General features: G+C 32.8%; 1 protein-coding gene across 1 annotated transcript in view; it reads left to right on the top strand.

Moving 5' to 3' along the window:
• Positions 1-309: 309 nt before the first annotated feature.
• LOAG_16435 (hypothetical protein) overlaps positions 310-16,774 on the top strand; it is a gene marked incomplete at its 5' end in the record, with an annotated part of 27,554 nt that continues 11,089 nt past the window's right edge. The window contains 13 exons of the mRNA XM_020449088.1: positions 310-372; positions 684-788; positions 1,156-1,236; positions 12,094-12,164; positions 12,847-12,982; positions 13,307-13,423; positions 13,662-13,874; positions 13,963-14,109; positions 14,462-14,545; positions 14,694-14,780; positions 15,027-15,142; positions 15,908-16,022; positions 16,383-16,532. Coding sequence (XP_020307460.1) covers positions 310-372; positions 684-788; positions 1,156-1,236; positions 12,094-12,164; positions 12,847-12,982; positions 13,307-13,423; positions 13,662-13,874; positions 13,963-14,109; positions 14,462-14,545; positions 14,694-14,780; positions 15,027-15,142; positions 15,908-16,022; positions 16,383-16,532 — 1,485 coding nt within the window. The remainder of the gene's footprint in view (positions 373-683; positions 789-1,155; positions 1,237-12,093; positions 12,165-12,846; positions 12,983-13,306; positions 13,424-13,661; positions 13,875-13,962; positions 14,110-14,461; positions 14,546-14,693; positions 14,781-15,026; positions 15,143-15,907; positions 16,023-16,382; positions 16,533-16,774) is intronic.

The raw sequence follows: 16,774 nt of genomic DNA on the forward strand, positions 1-16,774 counted from the left end.
TATATATATGTATATTTCCTTTGTTTTATGTTTAAATTCTAGTTTTTTAAAAAACATTTTACAAAATGAGATATCGAGGTCGCATTTCTTGGCGATTTATTTTCTGCTACTGCATACTTCTAGGTTGCGATATGTGTGAATGAAAAATCTTCAAGTTTTCCAGAAATTTTATTCCCAGTCTTTTTGCTTCTTTTAATTTTAACTTGTCTCAGTCACTTCGTAATTTCCATCTTCATTCACGCATTTTAATGTAGGTCTTTTTAACAGAATCGTATCCTGCAGTCAAGAAACAACGTCGAACATGAAATAATGATGAAAAATAATCCAAATGGGAATATAATTGATGGAAGCTGTGAGAATCATCAACGTCAGGTAAGAATTTTCTTTACAAGAAAATGATTTCTATATCTGAAACAAATCTTAAATATGAAATGGAGAGGGACATCTAAATTTTGAATCAGTTTATTTCGGCACTAAAATTGAATTCGAGATTCTTTTCCGAGTATGCGAATATGTTAAGAAAACTTCCTTTATTTGTTTTTTATATTTTAATACATTCAGCCATACAGGCAATACATAGTTTATGCTGTTTTTGGTTTGTTGCTTGACTTCGAAAGAAATTCCCAGTTGAAGCTCTTTTTGGTGCAAAAGATTTTATCATCGATATATATATGTCAATTCAGATCACATCACTGGAAGCAAATTTGAGGCTGCATCGTGAGCAACTGGCAATGAAAGATGTGCAACTTCGGCAACTTGAAGAAGAAATTGGAAACGCTCATCGATGCGTGAGATTACTTTTGATTACATTTCGCTAAATGTTGCAAATATTATCGGAATTTTATTTCCTTCTTTTTTCATTCGTGAAAGATGACATACTAAACGAATGTTTTTACCATGTATGTTAGGCGACATTAAAGAAAGGATCAGTTTTTTAAATTTTCTTTTAAATTCTTGGAAGAAAGTTGTTAAAGTTTTGTTCTTTTGCAGTCAGTTTTCAAAAATCTAAACAAGCAAAAATTACCGATGATGTGGTATCGGTTTACTTCATATAAACTGCCTTTAATTGTATATATTGGGGTTTTTATGTCATTTCCTACTCTTTTCTAAATTCTCACTTCTAATTAAGAAGGAAAACATTTTTTTTTTTTGCAGAATCAGCAGCTGAACGCGAAACTTGGTTCAATGGCTACCATAAATAGCGCCAATTTGCTAAATCAAGAAAAAGAGCTCAAAGTAAGTTCAAATTCTATTCACAATCCTGGAAGTTATGTGGGTTGGTGGTAACGAAATTAATACCGCAGTACCAATTGTTGATACGAAGGTGTAACGAATGCGTACCATTAAATGGTACCACGGTATTAATTTCATCATTCACTGCTTACTTTATTATTTCACTTTCGTACAATGGTGTCGTTCTTAGTTTATTCATATACCTTCGGATAAAAGGAAGGTGTGGATAGGGATATATGCCGTGAAATAGAAAAAAGTGCTAATTTCATTATCTTTGGGTTACTTAAAATCACTGTACATAATATAAGGTTACTATGTCATAGTAAGCACCAAGCTTTTTTGACATGAAAACTGTTTAATAGAAGCTGTAGTAATGTGATATTTGCAGAAATCACTTAGGTGCCTCAAGGGAACATAATGCTTGAGTACAGTTTATATTTAAACATAGTTTATTCAACATATCCCAAATATTTCATATTTCTCTTTTTGCATTTAATATAACATAGCGGTTCACGAATATCCATTTTCCATTCGGTCTTTGTAAACAGTGATTGATATTTATGAAAAACATGAAGTTTGCCGAATGAAAGTTTCAAATTTCATTCCATTCCAGTTGCCGCTGCTTGCACAAATTCGATACAATAAACTCTTTGATGATCTCAAAATCGTTAGAATCACTAGCTTAATTTTCATTTATTTCTTTTCTGTCATGAGCTCTTCTCTTTAAAATTTGATTAATAGTTGTTTTTAACTAGGATTAAACAAGAATGAAATTTATTGGAATTAATCATTTCGTTGAAAATTACCTTCAGTTAAACTAGAATGTTTGTCTTGCGAACTAAGAGCCTAATCAGAACAGACGAAATTAACCGTAATTAATTAACCAAGCAGAAAAAGATCATTTTTCTAATCGGCTGTTTAAAAACTATACCTGTTCTAAGATGCGAGCAACTTTGCACCATATTTGTTTTATCCGAATTATGTCTTCATCTAGTTTGGTGGTGATGATATTCGCGAAACCTGAAATACATTCAGTTTATGGTCTGGCTAATCGTAAAAGTCATAGAGTTTTTAAAATTTTTGAAACTATGCTTTAAAATCTAATTTTTGGTTGATAAAATGGAATTTTTAAGATTATTTGATATTATCAAATCTTGTTGAACATTTCATCATTTGTGAAGGATGGGATTAAGTGTTTGACGGAGAAGATTTCTTCATCAACCTCATAAGTAATAATGCAACAAATATAATTTTTTCAAAAGAAATAGTATTGGAAGCTTTTGGCGGGATGATTCAGAAAATAAAATGCGTCATATGGAAATAATGATATATCTTTATAGGAATAATTGTATGTTTTCTGCTGAACATCTCATCATATTAAAACGAAAACTTGTTATCTCGGGTTTTCAAGTTTAAAATGAATGAAGCGAAGTTTAAATTTTGAGAAAAAAAATTTTGAAATCTGCAATGGCTTACCTTTATTAAAAGCCAGCCAGAGAGTTCGTGGACTTTCACCTAGAGTACAACATAGATAATAGTAAGAGTCGAACCTGTCAATTAGCTCTGCTAATCCATTGGTGCTGTCGTATGCATCTATTATTTTGTCCACTGCCTACATATACTAATAGGTCGTTATAATAAATGAATGGTTTTCATTATCTTAAAGAAATATTCCCGAGTTCTAGGATCTGATAGTCCTATTCCATAAAATTACTTGCTGTTTATCGGTTACTAAATAATGCTGAGATATAAGTTGCTGGAAGCTCGCTCCATCTTGTTATTGCTTAAGCATACATCAACGGTTTGGTCGGCAATTTCTTTCATTTTTCTTATGTACTTCTTTGTTTTAGGTGTCTTCTTGCAGTAATATTGGAGTGCCTCGTACATCTGTAACTACACTCTATCAATTTTTAGATTTCTTCTGAAGCTTTGTTTCTTGTCGCAGTAAATAGAATGGAATATGGAGAGAAGCTTCGCGACTTCGAAATATTTAAATTATGCCCTTTTGTTCACATTCGTGATTTCGACTTATAGTTAGGACAGTTGGAACCTAATTGTATTTAGATACCACTGCTGACCAGGTCATTACACTTTGTTAGATTTCCATCCTTTTCCATACATTTCGTTTGGACTTGTTGCCAGGTAGTTGTTAAAGTTTGCATTTCTTCTCCTGATATACATTTCCGAAGATAATTTTGTCGTTGAGTAGCAATTCCGTCGTTAAAAGCTGTTTGAATTTCCTCGAAGAGCTAAAAATGAAACAGTTTTCTGCACATTATTAAAATCATTTAGTGCAATTTTTTTTTTCTATCGGGAGGAACAAACAGCTGAGAAAGCTAAGTAAGTTACTTCCCTAGCAATCACTGAAGATCATAATTCCAGAATTATGATTCCAACGACAGCTGAGACGTTTGTTTCTTTTTTTGATATTTTCAAAAACTTTAAAATAGATAAAGGATTGATATATTTATGCTCTATAGGAGGGTAGAGTCAAAAACTTTCAAACAGAAGATAGTTTATCATTGCAGATAAACTATTTTCGAGTAAGCTTGAGAGAAATTAATTTTTAAACATTGTAACTTGCCGATTGCCAGCATTGCACTTGTTTCTCATTCATGTCATCTTTGGCTACTTCACATAAAGCCGTCATCATCGACTTACATATCATCTGTAATGGGGTTGTTCAAAACTCGTAAGTTTGCAGGATAAACTGGAAATTAAATCCACAGAGAAGTGCTAATCACATTTCTTTACTGCTCAAGTCTTTTTAAATGGGGTGAGAATTCTAGGAAGAGGAGAATCATTCCTCTGATAGCAATGTTTTGGTTGTATCAGTTTCTGCATCACCTAAGCACCACACTACTAGTGAAGCCCTTCGATAGCTCAGTATTCAAATCAAATAATGTGAGACGGCAATCCTATCTTTCTGATCCTACAGTTAAGGTTCATGAGGGTTCATGATTGTCTTCTCCGCTTTTCATATCTTTTTTGGAAATGAGGATACATCTTTCCATTCGACCTATTACCCCTTAGTACATTTCCTGATTACTGAGAATCTGATCTGATTAGCAATTTGGTCATTTCCTCAGTATGTGGTTCGTAGACGTTGTAGAAGAAATGTCGAGCTCCAATGTTACGAATTAATTTGCACATATCACGTGGCTCATCCACAGATTCCATGATCATTTTCAGTGCAGTTTGGAAACAGTTGCAGTAATCGCTGAAATTTGGTTCTTGTCAACCATTTTTTCTTTTTTTTTGTCAACCAATGAACGAAGCAAGACAGGATATTTAAGTTAATTTTCATCCACTTAGAATTTCTATATAATAACTAGCAAGACTAACTGGAATCTCTGGTCATTGTACAGCTTTTCTTTTTGGTAATTTTTCCCAAAAGTCCAAAGTTGTCTCATCGGTTCGAATTTTTCGACCACATAAGCAATTGTTAACTGAATTACTTTAAGCTGTAAAGGAGGGGATTTTAAAATTTTGAATTGCTAGTAGATCTTATCTGCGATCAGATTAAGCTAAGCAGATTTGGAACAGCCCAATTATGTTGACCATGTTGTTCTTGGAAATCTACCAGTTATAGTTACACTAGTAGTTAGACAAATGGCCTAACCAAAAAGTGAAAACGGAAATTTTCTTAGGCAAAAACTGATTATGACAATTATTCCGTTATCATTACTTGTAAGTCAAGTTTAGCAAGTTGTATCCAGTGACACCGTGCTTGTTGTAGGTCGTTAAATGATGTAATCACTTCCTCTTCTCCGTTGGCATTATCGATTTCCTTTTCATTCTCCTGTAAAACCGATCTCTTCGTGTCACTTTCTTTTTTAATCTGATTGTTGACCTTCGTTACCGCATTTATTTGATTTTTATTATAAGTTCTCATGTAGTCATACATTTTTTGGAAATTTCAAACTACCATATTGTTAGATGCAAAAAAATATCATTTAGACCAACCAAACATGTGTAACGTGGTGATGCAGATGTTATCCAAACTATTCGAAAAGCAAAATTTTAAGTTAATTTTATTAGCTTCATTGATTATTAGTTCCAGTTGTATTATTTTCTATTGCTTACAGTTGAATGGGATGAGAGTAAATTATAGAAATATTCTGTTTTATCAGGTCTTTTCTTTTCTACCTAATATGGATGTTATCAGTCATTTTTCTTCTGCTCAGTGAAGGTCATATTAGCTCAGTGAATAAATATGTAAATAATTCTATGAATTCAAAAGATTCCAAAGGAGCAAACCGATTCGTATACTGCAGATTGATTAACCACTGAAACAGCATTTGCTAGAACTTCTTCAACTATCTGAAATTTCATATATCTGTGAAAAGTGATATCGAAAATACCTGAAAGGTAATATAACATGAAATAGGAAGAGTAGTGTTCACTGTATTTTTGGAATATTTTCAATGGTTATAGTCAACGAATTGTGCCTACATTTGTATTGAAAGAAATGAGTTCGTTGTGGCTGGTATTTAACATGCTCATACAAAACTTGACCTGATTGTCATGGTTTCATTACCAAACAGTTCGCCAATGCATGGAAAGATACAGCGGAAACATGACTTTGTTGATTCTTTTTTTTATTCTTAATGTAGCATATTGTGTATGAAAAGATGTGTTTTTTTTTCCACAAAAAAATTTGAAAAAATAAGGAGTTTCCTGAATGAAGAGCGAGAACTTACCGGGTGTACGAGGTTCCCGTGATACATATTTGCTTATATTAATCTGGTTATCGTTCGAAATCTATCTGCGGAAAACTTGAGATGATAAATGAGATAAATGCTACATTTAACGCTTTATTCTCGAGCATCATAACTTCATCAATTATTAAAAAGAAATCTCATCTTTTGGATTGCATTTTCTACTTGATGGTTAATCAAGAGGAAAATGCTAGAGCTCACAAAATTGGATGGAAAGCATTAGTTGACTTGTTTATATTTTTACTATTTCTGTTTTACCTACTTATTGCAAATCATTCCATATTTCAAAGGGATTTTTCACATTCCTCAATAAATGATGAATGAAAAATAAGGTAGTAAGTTGTGCGAAATTCATTTCACAAAACTACTTTATTCTCCGTCTATTCAGTAATTGATCACTGATGCAGTTATTGTCATGATTACTGCAATTATTACCATGATTATTGCAGTCATCACCATGATTACTGCAACCATTACCATGATTACCGCAATTATAACTGTCATAGACACCGTGTGCTTTGTTAAGGGCTGAGAAAAAATAATTTGTTTAATTGGATTAAAATTGCTTCATTTTCGATCATCTTTGGGCACGAAAAAGATTTGCCTGGTATTTCATCCACCCAGTTGTTCCCGTGAAGTGCATACCACGCACACCAATAAAAGTCAAGCGATTCTGAAGTCTTATTGACTTTTATTCTGGAAATGTATTTGTTTAGCAAAATTTTACTTTTCTCAAAATTTCGATAAAGCAACTAATACACACTTTATCCATGCTGTCTAACTTTTCCATTTTTTTTTATTTGTATTTTTAAATTGGCACTTTTAAACATCGCAAAGGTCACACTGAAGTGAAGAAATATTGCCAAAGACAGTTTCCACTTGAGGATTACAAAAAGCAAACAAAAAGATTGCACATTACAAACTTTTTGAGTACTTAAAGATCCGTTAGTCATGTTAACGAATTCATTTCTCGAATTCTTACTCTTAAATCACTGTTAAAGTAAATGACTGCTATGTCGATATGTAATTATTTCAGATACAATATAGCAAATAGGACAATGATATCTTTATCACCGTCTCGCCATTGTCATGTTTGTTAGTATCATTACGATTAAGATGAACATCTTCAGTTTATGTCATGTTTCCCTTTATACCCCTTCGGTGATTGCGATTTCTGTGATAAGATTATAGTGTTATGTTGTTGGCATTCTATCGCCATCATTATTATCTCTAACACTACTGATAAACCCATTCCAGTTTGTTTTAATTTGTTTAATAGCAGTAGTCCTTATATTTTTTGTCATGGGAGGCTGGTTAGGTGTACTATAATCGATTGTATTCTTGCTTGGTCCTTCTCATTCATCTTCCTTCTTCAATTCTCCATTTGTCTATCCGAATGCTTAATGTTTAATTTGTTGATTCATCACCACCATCAAACCGTTTTGCTTGTCAATCAGTAAGCAGAAAAAAATTCGCTGATGACATTTTTTTGCTGTCTTTCACCGTCTCACATCTTCGCTAATGCTAACTATTTGACTTCCATTTTTACTAGTGTTATGTTTCACAATTTTCATTATCAGTTTGAATTCGTTAAATTCACTGAGAAATTCGCATGGGCGATGACGCATCCTTGCTGCTTCGAGACGGTCACTCAATTGTTAATCCCCTCATCTGAGAAGTAATGTATGACAAAAATTTATAGGTGAAGGGAAAAGTTTCTGATACAGTCTTCTAAATTTTGGGAAAGAGGAAGAAATTGATTTATTTTGCAAAAGAGGTGATCATCATGTTTTGATACGAGTAATACAGTTCGTAATCTAGAATTTAGCTTGTTATTTTTTCTAAAAGGTTTTCAAGATATTTTTTGTCTTTTTGTGAATTAAGTGGATTTTGTCTGTTTTTTAGTGGTGAATAAACCACTGAATTTAGCACTTGAGTTCCTTAAATTAATTTATTTCTATTCAGAATCTCTGAACTTCGATCACGAAACTGTTAGTTTTTTCACTGCATGATCGACATTTTTTTCAGTTTTTCATCCTCATCAGTATAAATCGGCCAATTGAAAGCATACCACGAAAAAACTGTTGAAATTTACTCAAAAACAGACATCTCCTAGAAGTTCAAATATCAACATACTGCACGTATCTGATAATTAACATTCATTGTCATTACCGTTTCGTTGCGACTTCTCCTGAAACTATACTTTTTTTCCCTCCTGAGTCTGCCAATTTACATCACTTCTTCAGTACATTAAATCCGAAATTTTTTTTTGAATAAAAAAAACATTACTGAGAATTTTTGAGGGATATCTGAAAGGTCAAAAGTTTGGTACTTTTAAGATTACAACATATATTTTAAGATTATTTCTGGAATTTACTTTATACATATCAGTAAATTTGATGAGAAGAAAAGACCGGAAAAATATTTCAGTTTTGTATTTCTACTGGCGAAATTTCTTCGAATATCAAATTGCTCTGTGAGTTTTACAAATCGGTGGGTTCTTTCATCAACATTGTTCTGATGACTTAGAGTCTAAGTTGCAGATACTGTGTACAGATATCCCAAGTCGGATTAAATCATACGAGTTATCCCAGAGCTTTGTCCGAAGTTCTGACAAGTTTGCTGCGGTTAATTTTACTGTCTGTAAGAATTCAGTGTTCATAAAATTATTCAGTGAACTTTAGGAAGATAGAAAGATAAATTCAAGTTTGTGTTAATCCTTTATAGCGTTTTCTCCTCTCATTTGCAAGCACTATTAATCCTTAAATTTTTTAATTCAGATTTCAAGTGTTTTATTTCGTATTATTTTTAATGTGTTCCACTTTACTTTAATTTCAAATCATCCATTGATAAATGACCTGTGGAAATTAACTTTAATGTTTGGTGTAATTTCTGTTAGATATCCTTACCAACTAGTGGGCCTTTGAATGAAATGTCAAACAGTGTATTGATTTACTATTTGAATAATATCAATGATAATGGAAAAGTGTAGATAAGTTTTTTATCTAAAAGTACTTTGGTAGGCAGGAACAAATGAACAGTTATGGGTTTTTGTTACATTACGTATATACGTATAGGTATGTTAGCTAAAACATTATCCTAGTTCGCTAACCCCCTCCTCCTCCTCCTTCTCTCGTAACGATGCCCTATCATGCTTCGTTCGATTAGCTTGACTGTATTATAAAAGAAGGAATGTGACTATATAGTGACAATTTGAAGAGGACAGAGTGCCATTTGCAAAACTTGTTTTCCAGTTTTTGTTTGTATTACGAGCGTCGCGTATCTTAGATCGCCTCAACCACAGTGAAGGGCATCGAGTGGTGAGAAGGGTTATTTCTTATTTCCCTCCAATATTGGGATATACAATATTTGCATAATTATCCTATATAACTTACTGCAATTAGTGTTATTACTGTCAAGTTCTATCAGTGATATGAGGAACACTACCATCGGTCTTTTCTTTCTTCATAGTAATGCGCATAGTAAATAGTATTATATTGTCCATTCTATGTTTAAAGGTCGATGTTAAAATACACCGCTGTACGAAGAAATGATCGATTTGCGAAGTCTAATTCTGGTAAATATTTTGAGAGCCGCGAAACCTTCTCACACCTCAAGTCTTTCTTTGTTGCATTATTTCATTCCACTTCTCAGAAACCTTCCTAATTTTTCAAATACACGAATAAATGATCGTAGGATTGGATTAAACTATCCCTGTATTATATTTTTACATTTTTTCAAATATTTTTTAAAAATTTGTTGGAAATTAAAACTGTTTCAAAAAGTCTTGACCGAAATTGCCGAGTATCTGAAGTTTTTGAATTCATTTAATACTTTTTCTTCTTGAATTAAACGAGAAAATAGGTAAATTTAATATAGTAAGCGAATAAGGCTTTCGAACGATTGCTGGAAAATTCTTCTAGCATTAAATTCTTTTTAGTATTTGTATTGATAAACTTGAATTAATGAGCCTTCTTTCAATGAGTTTATGCATATGACCATCTTGGAAAACGTGTTTACTACGATTTCGTCACTTCGTTTCACCTTTAAACCTTCCATTACAATATTTTCTTGCCTCCTCATTTTTCACTTACCTTCATCTTTAAATCTTCCATGAAATCCAGGTGAATAAAAGTTAGGTTTAGATCTCGGTAATACTGAGACGTCCAAAAAGTTATCCGTCACTTTTTGATCTAAACTGCTGACATTCAGATGTTTCTTTAAATTTATATTATCCCATGAGTAGAATGTGAAGGATATCACTATCATTCGGAGAAAGAAGAATGCAGGGAATAGGTTAGGAGGTTTAGGTAGAACTTGTCTATTGAATTGTTTACCTGTTTTTACGCAACAATTATAAATCGATTTGTAATCTGATGTGCACTTATGTCATGTTGTTATTTTATGCCGAAATTTGAGTTCTATTGGCCCATTTAAAATAGTTTTCTCTTTTTGCGATATTTAGGATATTTTGCTTAATATGAATTAAATATTCTACTTAATCTGGGATTAAAACCAGACCATTCTGAAATTTCCGCTGACCATGATACTAAAGCTTCTGGGGTCAAATATTTTCATCTGTGTGGTTTTTTTGCGAATCAAATAATTGTCTTAACTTGTTTCACGGAATTGCAGTACTAAGTTTATGCATGATACGAACGATTCTCATCTAATCGATGTGTAAATAAGAAGCTATCTCAACAGGAAGTACTTTGGAATGAATACAACTAATGTTGAAATATTACAGGTAATAACGGATTGCCTTCTAAATTCAGAAGGAATAGTATGAATAATCTGGATAGATTAGAAGTGCGTTGGTTCAGATTTATCATTAGTAGAGATATCGCTTCACAATTCATTTCCTTGTGTTGCTCATATCTCTCTGTTCTAAGGAATGCTTTACTTCTTCAGCGTATGGAAAATTTGAATGAGGAAATGAAAAGACAAATATTTATGGAAGAAAATCATGAGCTATGTTTGTGGATGAATACGTTGATGATATGTTGCCAAGTTTCATCAGTAATATTGGCCACTATTTGATTAGTGATATTGCTCAAATAGTAGTCAACATTGCTGATGAGACGATCAACTTCATTTCACGTTTCGCTTTGAGAGAATCATATTTGCAGAATCGGGTATCCTACCCTATATACAGCAATGAAGTCACCAATAAAAAATTCAGGCTATTCAACCATCATTACATTGATATTAGAGGTTCTCAGGTATTGGAATGCAAGTAATCGAACAGTTAAGCCAAGTGAATTACTGACTCATTTTGAACTTTAAATTTAAAATCATACAATAAACTGGCAAAACAAACATCTTAAAAACGAAAATTTTGGCGTGCAGATTTGCAGGGTGCAAGTATGCGTACTTTACAGGTCAGAAAGATTGAAAAATTATGGATTTGGTTTTGAAGGAGGCGAAATGCTGGAATTTGCATATATATTCGATCGATCGAATGTCATTCGGTCGATCGAATCTGTAAGAGAGGAGCAAGTAGACAAAAAGACTGAGTCACGGAAATTCTCTCAATGATTTTTTTTTCTTCTGAATGAAATCAATAATTTGTTCTTTCATCGAAGATGAATAACACACCATTAAGTTAATGAGTGTTAACTTATTTTCGTTAATCCACGTGCAGACTTTGACTTTCTGAATCTCTCTACTATGACTAGAAGTATAGTTTCCATGCAAAAAGTGTTGCGGTATATATGGTGACAAACTCACAAAATCCATAGCGAGTATACATTTATTCTGTCTAACACTTAACTTGTCTTTTTCTTTGGACAATAAAAAGACTTAAATAGAAGGAAATTAATTTAATCATTTAAGATTTGAGGAGCGAAAATAGAATTACTTCGTGATTAAGTGCTTATTTTATTTTATACAATGAATAAAAATATGCAGCCGCCTTTCACATTGATTTTAGAACTATATTAACATCGAGGGGATGACACCGGCAATATTTGGTAATATTTTCTTTGGTTCGGGTGGAATTACTAGTTATATTTCTTGAGATATCTGTTATTACTCAGGGTAGGTAATTTTACTGAAGGAATTTGTGAAGTACATTTTGAAGTTATTTCCACCACATTTTGATCTGCATGGATGAATCCCAAAAATTTTCAATTTGCAGAAAGCTCTCAAAGAGCGTACTTCAGAATGCGATTCGCTGAAAAAGAAGGTGGAAAAATTCGAGAGAGACCGGTAAATAATTATTTACTTCCCTTTCAGTATGTAAATTCAACCCGTAGATTTTCTCAACTTAGCTGGTATTTTAATTGGCAAAATCACAAAAGCTATCACTCTTTTTTCAATTGCATTGATGGTATTTGTATCTATTAAAATTGAGAAGACAGTGTTGTAAAAAAGTTACTGTAAAGATTTCTGGTCCATTTTTCGAAAAAAACCTAAATTTCTCATTCAATTACTTCATTCCTGGACTCATATATTGTGTCCACTCCTTTTGTCCTAGTCTCCCATCTCCTTCTCATAAAGTTGTTACCATTTACTTCTCACCAAATTGAAGTACTAATATTCCCAACTGAGCCTGAGAGGTCACTAGTCGTAACTTTCAGTTGTTGTTTGTTAAAAAAGATTAAGCTTACTTAAGCTTACCATACGTTTTTCGGATTCATCATGTAATCGAAAAGATGAATCAGATATCTTATGTGGGCTTATCAAGCTAATTCCTGTGGATTTGGACTTTCCGAGAAGTCACTTCGAATTCAAAGGTCGAGGCAGTCAGTAGTCTAAGTGACAAACTGAGGACAAAGTTCTAGCGACTTAAGCGGAAGTTTGTGTATTTATAGCTATGAGAAGTACGAGAAAAAAAAAGGATTTTTGGAATCAGGCTGTTTTCAAACAAAAATGAGTTTCAATATTTCAGGCAGCAATGGGAAAATCAGAAGCGGGTATTGGAAGCAAAGCAACCAATGGATGTCCAGATGCTGCAAGGCCAAAAACGGGAACTAACTATGCAACTGGATCGAGAACAGGCCGAAAAACAAGAGCTTTTCTTGCAGGTATTATTTTCTTTAGTTTTTTTTTTCTCGATACTTCCTTTTTCTCGGAGTAAGTTTGCTTGCACTTAGACGAAAAAAGTATCCTCCGGCGATGCATTACTCATCTCATCCTTCCATCCATAACTGGTGACCTCTCAGGAAGAAATTAGTAGTCCACTTTCAGAGTATTATAGATTATTGGACAATGTTTTCAAGTGTGCAGTAATTTCAAGGTCATATCAGAACATATAGTTTGAAAGGAAAGATGAGAAACTAAATGAAATGGAAGAAACAAGTCAGTGCAAGGTCAATTATAATCGCAAACTTCATTATTTTTAATTTTAGATTAATAGCTTAATAGCACAGTTAGCAGATGCAAATAGAGATAACACAGACCATCAGGAATGTAATTTGTTGAAAGATGAGAATGAAAAATTAAAGAAACAGATCACCGATATTCTGGTTAGTTTTGATTTCATGCTTTGCAGTTTGTTTTTCCAATAAAGTTAAATAAACGCCTCAGTTTTCACAAAATAATGAGGTTGGTAGGAAAATATATTTTAATCGAAAACGACGTTAGTATTTTTTCTGCCACTGAATTATTCAGAAACGATCATTCAAACAATTTGTAGCATTTTCTGTGCAATATTATTATTGCAGTATGCAAGATCTCTCAGCCCAATATCACTGAGACTTTCAGGCCATTCAATCGCAACTTAATACAGACGTGCATAATTTGCAAGAAGAAGTGCGATGCAAGAATCAGGAAGTAGAAAATGCTCAAGATGAATCAAAAAGACTTCGTTTGATTATGAACAACGAGAAGATCCAACTAGAAAATAGTATTGAGGAATTGCAGCGCGATTTACAGATGAAATCAGCTGCATTGCAAAGCTTAATGCTTGCTAAACAGGTGGTCAACATCCTGTTATTCATAATCTTTGTTTCATATACTTGATTTCGTTCTTTTTTGATTTTTATCACTAATGTAATATTTCTAGGATATCAAAACGAATGAAGCAGACTCAGCAATGATAATTCGATTAACAGTGGAAAATGAAGAACTGCGAGGTCAGATTGAGGAAATCAGGAATGAGGTCAAGGGACGCGTTTCCGATATTGAGGAGGTGAAATTAGAAAATGAGAAAGTAAGCACTGCTTTACGAACACTGAAATTTCTATAATGGAGTAATAGATCACTTTTGTCGAATAGTACTAGCTGTTAAGGAACTGTATCAGCTCTCCTGAAAATCGAATCTCATCCGAAACGTAATTCTTTGAGTTTATATGGCGTACTGTAATATGTCTAAATCTAGCTTAATTAATCACGGATTTTTTTATCTCCATAGAAATATGAGGAAAATTACCGAGTAGGGCAATACAGTACTATTTTTCAGCGACAAAATTCGAGTTTTTTAAGGTATTTGTAAAAATACAGAAAAATTCTTTTGTTGCTTTTCTTTTAAAAATTCTTCGGTATTTCTTTTTCATTTGATTTAGAAACTCAAAAATCTTCAAATCGAGTTGGATTCCATGCGGGAAAATGCAAAAGAGAAGGAAGCGGAATTGTTCAAACAGAGTGATGTAAATTTATTGGTTTCTCTTAAACTTCACATTTCGTCATCTTAGTTTTACAAGATTGATATTAATTTTGCTGTTAAAGCATTTTTAGTCTGAAAACTGTCATGTTCTTTTAGAGGTCAAAATTATATTGACATTTCCTAAAATTTAGGAAATTGGAAAGTTGCAAAGTGAATTGAATTCCGCACTAGAAAATATGCAAAAGGGAGAAGCTGAATTATCGTTCATGCGAAACAATGTAAGCAAGCTTCAATCTGTAGTCTGATTTCTCCATCTGTAGAATTGTAAAGTTTGTTAATTTTTACAGTTTAATTCAAGTTCATGGAGTGCTATGGTTTTGTTAACATAGACTACAATGAAAGTTCGTTTTGTAAGACCTGTTTTCAAGATGCTTCGGAAAATTTCATGAAATTAGTAACATTATGAAATAAAGAAATGTACCCTCCTATGTTTTATCAACATTTGTTAAAATGGATCATTTCAGGAAGTACACGAAGTGTCGCAGCTTCGAGAGGCTTTGGAGAAATATAAATTAGACGCGGGAAAAATAAGTGAACGATTGGAGGAAAGCCAGAGAAATTTAGCAGAATGTGAGGAAAAGTATGTTCTGATTATTTTAATGATAAATTCATTTGCTATCAGATACTGCTTATAACGCCGACAAAATCCTTTCATATACTTGATACTCTCAAAAACTGTTTCCTCAGGCCATCGATCATTTCCTTTGAAGAAGGTTGATACGTGTTAGATTGTTTTCTAATGTAAAATTAAGAATTGATGCGGCTATTGTAAGCCTATGATTCAGTAAGGTACCTACAAATGAAGTAGAAAAAATGAAAGGGACAAGATGTAGAAAAGGCAAGGAAAGAATGATTACTTTTATATGTACTGGTTTCTCACATTCGAGTCTTAAATCTGAAATAGGAATTGAAAGTTGATGAATAAATCCTGTCAAGCTATTTCTCAAGTGCCATTATTATCACTACCGTTAGCTTACATTTCCCAAAACGTTGTCACTCTTGATAAATCCGAAGATGGTTACTTAGTATATGAATGTCTTAATCAATTCTAATAGGATATAATCATGGTAATAATGATGATGACAAGACCAATAGCACCACTCCGTATTTTTCTTTTAAACTATAAAAATTGTCGTAATTGTCATACTGCTGATAGAATATGATAATTCTCAATTTTTCTTGTTATCAGCATATTTTTACGTTAATCTCACTGTTTCTGCGCAATAACATCAGTGTAAAGTGTAGGTTGTGTCTGGCAAATTAAAGTGAAATTTTCTAAATGAATGGTATCATTCTTCTACGTTCTTGTTTATGGCACACTTACTGTATTATCTTCTTAATCAAGGTGTGATGCTTTGAAAAAGGACGCCGAAGCAAAACTTATGCGGGAAAGCAATTCTTTGGCGGATGTTAGAAAGAAATATGACGAAGAAATAAGACAACAAGAAACGAAATTTAATGTTGGTTCTTTGTATTTTTTTTTATGAATGAATTTTATTGTGTGCAAGTATCATTGTACTCAATACACTATTTAGAAGTGGAATTAGTGAACTTTTAATTTAACACATTTAAGCTACTCTTCCCGCATAAATACTGTTGATTCCCTACACAGTGGGTGTGCAAGAACTTGTATTTTTATATTTTTCGAATAATGAGGCAAGTTTTCATTGAAACTTCATTCCCTGAGTAAAAGCAACTAATTTTCTAATTGACTCACCATAAAGGTGTATTTGCCAAACAGTAAATAATGCACAAATTATTGAAATAGTAATAAGGGTATTTCAAGCGAAAGTAAGCAAGTCCTTTGTGTTTTGTTTTAGAATCTGAAGCAGAGTTTAAAAGTGGAGGAAATGCGAACACAAGAAGCAGAACAAGAAGCAAAAAGTTGTCGGTTAAAAATCACTGATCTAGAAGAGGAATTAAAAGTTTTGAGGATACAAACTGATAAACAGCGTGGTGTTGATGAACAGGTAATATTTGAAAATAAATTAGTTCTGTAGACCTATTTCGATTGTATCGCAATGAGAAGTTCCGTTAAGTTCAGCTTTACCTTTTCCAGACTTTTTTTTTGCTGCAATTTCTCGAATAGTTCAGTCCGGTTCAAAATTTTCACATTTCCGATTCAAATTAGGCAATACATTCATAATATTAATAACAATCGTGGTAAGTTTAACTTGCAAGTGGAAACCACAGAATGATGTGAAGGTAAAAA

The sequence above is a fragment of the Loa loa genome (genome assembly GCF_000183805.2).
Source record: "Loa loa unplaced genomic scaffold supercont3.3, whole genome shotgun sequence".
NCBI lineage: Eukaryota > Metazoa > Nematoda > Chromadorea > Rhabditida > Onchocercidae > Loa > Loa loa.